The sequence below is a fragment of the Pterocles gutturalis genome, unplaced genomic scaffold, assembly GCF_000699245.1.
Source record: "Pterocles gutturalis isolate BGI_N339 unplaced genomic scaffold, ASM69924v1 scaffold18270, whole genome shotgun sequence".
NCBI classification, from domain to species: Eukaryota; Metazoa; Chordata; class Aves; order Pterocliformes; family Pteroclidae; genus Pterocles; species Pterocles gutturalis.
The window spans coordinates 379-6,832 of NW_010141209.1; the positions used below are offsets into that span (position 1 = coordinate 379).

Here is a 6,454-nt window from a genome sequence, read left to right on the forward strand (position 1 = left end):
TTCCAAAAGGTAAGAGTGCACCTGGATCGCTTAGAGGAGGGCTACCGGGTAAGTGGCAGGGGGAAAGCAAGCGAGAGAGAGCACAACCACACGTATTGTTGATAAAGAGCGGGGGGCGGGCAGGGGAAGCAACAACAACTTATTTAAAGAATATTAATAATTTACAGCACATGCTAGAAAGACCATGACTCACACACAAGGAAGAAAGAAAGATACTGTGAGGGGAAAAGGAAAAGGAAAATTCACTGTAACAGGCATCCAAAAGTCAAGAACATGGTTCCAAATACATTGCTCTTTTCAAAGTCAGCGTTTTACCTCTGTTTAGCATTTTATCATAGTCATAGTCCAAATAAGCAGATGACTAAGTAAATCAAAGTTGTAGGAATACAGCAATATTATAATTACTTCCTTTCATTTTTCCATTTATTACCAGGTTTTCTCTGAAACATGTAACATGCCTTATGTAATAAATTACTGGAGCAATAGGAAAATAAACTACTGCTTTATTCTAAAAGCATGCTAGTACTTTTAACCAGAGCTTCATTTAATTTAACTAGTATCACCATACATATTTTTACATTTTCTGAATTTTCAATAACTATTGCAAGGGGAAAAGGCATTAGTTGATGTGATATTCATTTAACTAACAAGAAAGAAATATTTATATTAAAAAGCTGCAGCTGCATAAATCTTGAATAAAAACTTTGTGCACAAGACCTTGTCCAGTTCTCAGTACTGAAGTCCACCAACTAAAAATAAACATGAAATAAAGAGGAAGTACTTTTTTTATGCCTGTTGGAGTTAATTTCTTTATTATACCACTGTGAACTTACAATAAAATTTCCCTGATCATCATAAATGTGAATCTCTCCATTTGCCATTCCAAAGAGTAAAACTTTGCTATCAGAGGACCAGGCCACGTGGCACAGGTGGGTACCTTTCAAGTCTTTCCCCCAAATGCGATTGCCTGTAACAGAACATTGATTGTACTTTAATAAACATACTACAAAATTAAAAATAGGATGTAAGTTACCAATGTAAAAACTGGAACAGCTAAAGAAAGTCAAAGCAACAATTAGAAAATAACAATTAATTGTATTTATCTAGAGAAAACAGAGCCACTACGTACATAATACTGAAAACAAACCTATGTAATACAGTTAGTAGAGCTTAAATTTTACCATCCACTGATCCAACAATCACAGCTCCATCTTCATATACAATACAAATCTTTTGTCCATCAGCATTCCAGCTCATACTTCGAACAACAGATTTATTTCTATTGTTAATCATCTCTTCATACCAAGCACCTATTAGCAGCAAATGAAAAACTGAGTTATACTTGATAATCCTCTAGCAGATTTGAGGTACATGCTAATCACTGAATTCAAAGAGTAAAATTGCTCTCAATTAAAAAGATATGCAAATAGGATGATAATAACATTTCTTAGTAATATGAATTCCTCAAGTTGTTAAAAAAACCCCAAATATAGCATAATAAAGGCACAATAAAAGTTTATAAAAGTTACCAAGCAATCAAATTAGGTGTTCAATGAAATGGAGAAACCTGAGCATGGTCTGCTTATAAGTAAACATTAGATAGTAAGTCACAGATGACTCTGCAATGTAATATACAACAAAAAGATACAGAAGCAGAAAGGAATTAAAGACAAAGTTGTGCTGCCCTTCCTGTAAAACTCTGTAAAACTCTAGCAAGACTACGCTATAGTGTCCCCCAGACCACACAGACATAATAATTGTGAAACCCAGTGTTCATATATGTGCTAATTATTTACAAAAAGAACCTGACAAATGAGGAATCAGAGAGAAAAGCAAAAGTCTGAGAGGGACCCTACAGGAAGAGATCTGTGTTTACATGATTTCAGAATTTAGAAGAATACACTAGGAAACATAAATAGAGGGAATAATACATGTTCCTATCAAAGAAGGTTGAGTAATTTACTGATTCTTTTCCAAAACTAAGAGATTATTTATGTGACAGAAGCCACCACATATCAGGCTGAAAGAATAACCAAGTGATATTCTTTATTCCTGAAATGAGAAGCTGAGCTTAGATTTTATTACTTTCCATTTTTCATTAAACAAAAATCCTCAAGAGAAAAAAAAAAACATTTATCTTCTTTTTCTTTCCCACATGTGTTGGCAAATGGTTAATTTGACTGAGAGGTTTGCTGGCTTTCAAATTAATTCAAGTGTACCAAAGAAGAGCATGTATGCGCGAAAAGGTCAAGAAGAATAAAAGCCAATTACAGCAATACACTGGTTAGTCATATTAGTTCACTGCCTCAATTAAATATTTCTAAGGATTGTTTTTATAACAGTATTTTATTGATGTTCTAAGTAGGGTTGTTCAGTTCTACCAATAAGTCTGCACTTTATGCACTTTGCAGAACTATTTAAATATTACAATGACACCCAAAACAGAACTCACACAAAGAAACCTGCTTCTTTTTGTTGTTCAATATACTGTTTTGCTCCAAGGGACTAAAGTAACAGACGTAAGAACATAAGAAATCTAGAGCAGTTTACCAAGCATGTGGCTGAGGACTGGTATCTTCTCCTAAGGTAGCTCTGCAGGATAAATGCCTTTTTACATGTAACTACACTATGAAAAATTTAGATAAATATTAAAATAAAAACTTGTAAATGTTTTAAATCTATTTTGAGCTTTACAATCTGCAAAATAAAAAGTCTGAAAAAGAATTGTTACAATTGCTTAAAAAAAAAAAAAAAGATTTCTCACAACATGGAATATGATCCCGCCTCAAATTTGTCCTGTAGAATACCTTTATACAGCAGCCACACAATGATGAGTCCATTTTGATCACTGGTAGTCAGTTTTTGATACCGTTCATTCCATGTCACCACTTGCACAGAACCTAGAAAATTATACAAATTTTGTATTGATACCACTTAAGTAAGTTAATAAAACCCACTACTCCCAACTTAATCAACCTGGAGCTTTTCAGAAATTTGCACTGCTGACTTTGATTTATTTTCAGGCATTCTTTCTGTATCACTCGTTTCCTCTTTCAAAATTCTGCTAAATGTCTCCTCTTGCTTCTGTATTCACGCACTTGAGTAACATCCTCTCCAAGTTCTGCTCAGAATATTGCTTCAGTACACAAAACCCAAATCATAGTTTTGCGGTTTCTGACCACCTCTGACGTGTTGGTCTGGGAAGCTGACGAAACGTTACTGTCATAAGTTGTTTTGTTTTTTCCTTCATCTTAGTAGTTTGATCCTCCAGTGCTGCACTTTTAAAATAAAGTCTCTCTCACGATTACCAAGAAGAGCACTCTACACATAATTCCTTCAGACACTCACGTATCATATGGGATCCTACTCATAAATTTTTGACTTGACTTGAAATATCTTCAAATCATTCTAAGCAGCATCTTCTCTCATCAGTTCAACACTGGATATGAACTTGGTCACTTCAAGCCTCACACTCTTACATGCCCTCATCACTAGTCATTCATTTCCTCTGTATCCTTTCCATTTTTCAGCATTTCTGACATGAACTTTATCAACAGGTGCAGTCAAAGATACCCTGACTGTTGAAGGTTTTTGAAGACAACAAACAGTAATCCATTTCAGAACTGAAGACGTCCATTCAAAATATGCACTAAATCAATTCCCCACAATCATATTTTTAAATCATATTTAACCAGGTCCCTAAAATAACCTAACCGCTGGCAGGTTTCAACTCCAAATCTTCATAAAAAGACCATTTCTTCAAATAACAGAAGGATTTTAGCATTCTCATCATGTCCTATTGTCCATGCATTATGACGATGTAACATTTCTCACATGAGAGTTTAACTCCCCTCATCTAATTTTCCTGCATTCAATTTCTACTTTCACACACTATCCTTCTCTATCCTTTTTTCTAACCTCTCTAAACTTTGTCTACATACATACACATTCTGTAATTTGTCAATAAAAGGAAAATTAAGATATGTTTAAGACAGAGATCAATTTTACAGAACTTCAGTTTCTGCAAGAGAAAATGTAAAGCTACCATAACATACAAGCAAATCTCAGAGACTCTATCAAAAAAACCAGGCTTATCCACATGTGTCACTAGAAGAAATGCTTAAGGCAGTTTTTAGTCTCATTTATCATTTTAGCGTATCATACAGAGTTTAAAACTTTATAGATACAGTGTAAGATAAAATTGTGGTTTTTTTCCTAAAAACACAGTAGAACATAATTGTTTCCTTAAGTCAGCAATTCCAGCATCAACTGCCCATCAATTTAGCTTTTATTTTCTGTCATAAAGCATTCTTTATCTGTCATCTACCAAGGCAGTATGTGAACAAATGTATGGGATCTTTTATGTAAATACCTAAAAATACATTCCAGTCCCATGTAAGTGATTAGCACTTTCAGATTAACGACGCTGAAGTCAGAGACAACAAGTACTATACCAGTAGCACTGCATGATTCAGGAAAAAAAAAAAAAAAGTCCCTCTGTAATATAACACATATAATAATAGCACCATCCACTTAAATATAAATTAATACTTCCTTCTCAGGGTAATTAAATTTGTAAAAAGCAAAGTCTGAGGTAATACAAAACACAAATTAGGCTGTAATGTCAAAATTCACAGACTTGACCTTGTAAAATCCATAAGCAAACTTTAAATCATAGCAGGCAGAGCAGAGATTGGTTTGTGCGGCACGCATTCTGCATCACACATACCATATCAGCCGGGAGAACTGAGGTAAGGCTAGATCAGACTGATTCCCACTCAGATCATGAAAGATTGACTGTAGGTCTTTCAACAGATAGCTCAGTAAAAATAGATAGCCAAGCTGTTACATACCTGAGTTGAATACTCATAATCTTTATTTCAGGCTTATAATAAAAAGTTATTGCAAATTACTCCTATAAATTTCACAAAATCTTGTATTTTATCTAATCAAAAGTACATTAAATGCCCAAAGACACTTACCACTATGACCTTCAAGAGTTTGATTCACAGAAAGATTGCTAGGAGCCGCAAGTCCCTTTATTTTTGCTTCATCTAAAAATAACAAAAATAACCATAAAATGAACCTAATAAACCATATATATTACTGTGTCTCTAGCAATATTGCAGCTCTCATCACTATTTACGTAGATGAAATTGTTCACCTGAAAGTATGTAAATTGTAACTGCAGGATGAACTTTCCACCCCTCAATTCAATGTGTTTGTTATTCACATCTCTCATCCCAATTCATGTACTCTTTATGGCCTAGCAATTTTTCAGGAAGAATAAACAACAAAACAAACAAAAAACCCACAACAACAACAAAAACCATGGCTATCACATTTCCTTACAATCAGAAAAAGGTTTAAAAGAATTTGAAAATATCTTAGATTTCACTTTTCTTGGCCGATATTTATTAAAAAAAAAACACCACACAGCTTTGTCCCTAAAATAAGGAAGATGGTAAAGAACATTCAGACAAAATCGAGAAATAATGAAATAAGTTCCAAAATAAACTGGAAGCCTATAATAAAAGAAAAAGAATGAAACGTATGCCTTGAAAAAAAGAAGCACTGAAAAAAAATTCATCAGGTGCAACAGGCAGACAAATTACATGTGCACCATGCAAGACAAACTGAGGGAAAACAGTATTCAAAAGAAAGTGACAGCACATCCAGTGTTTATGCAAATACATGACTGCCTATGTACAGATTTAAAACTTATGCAATATTGTCAACTAACTTGTGGAAGGAGTTATGCTTTAAGAATTCTGAAGAGTGTCAGGTTTTGTCAAAAAAAAAAAAAAAAAAAAAAAAAAAGGCTCATTTACCTGTCTGTGTTTCTAATTTTAAAACCTTCAGTAATCCATCCTCTCCACCACAGGCTATGAAACCTTGATCCTTATTCCAGGAAATACATCTTAATCGAACATTACCAGGAATTGCAATCTGAAAAAGAAATATTTTGTATCTCTACACAGTTCTAAGAATCATGTTTCATTTTAAAATACTCTATTTGAACGCCTCAAAGACACCTGTGATTGTGCACAAGGTAAAATTATTTTTATCAACAGATCGGTACACGCAAAAAGAGACAGAAGACAACCAGAATTACAAGAACTAGTGAACACTGCACAAAAGGGAAATCTAACATACGCAGTAAATAACAATAAGACATCTTCAAAGGTGTGCAGAGAAGCACCACGAGCAAGAAAAGAGGTGAGCGGGATCACACAGTGCACAGGGCTTTGCCACGGGCTGCTCTCCAGCTGAGCTATGTCCACACTCTCCTGAAGGAGCAGCTCCTCAGGGGACAGCTCAAGACCAAAGAAACCCCAAGCCCCAAGCCCAGGCCCAGGCGGAGCAGGCAGGGCTGCGCACTGGGAAGGGACCAAACCCACGACCCCACCGCAGCGGCCGCAGGCAGCGGGAGGGAGCCCCGCAGGTCCCCTCA

At 35.2% G+C, this 6,454-nt stretch overlaps 1 protein-coding gene across 1 annotated transcript; it reads right to left on the bottom strand.

The window, feature by feature from the left end:
• Window positions 1-659: 659 nt before the first annotated feature.
• LOC104469455 (WD repeat-containing protein 35-like) lies at window positions 660-5,949 on the bottom strand (the record flags this gene model as incomplete). Its single annotated transcript, XM_010083958.1, has 5 exons — window positions 660-967; window positions 1,182-1,310; window positions 2,808-2,900; window positions 4,983-5,054; window positions 5,832-5,949. Coding segments are annotated over 5 exons (630 nt in total), but the record flags the coding sequence as incomplete, so codon positions are not given.
• Window positions 5,950-6,454: the final 505 nt, after the last annotated feature.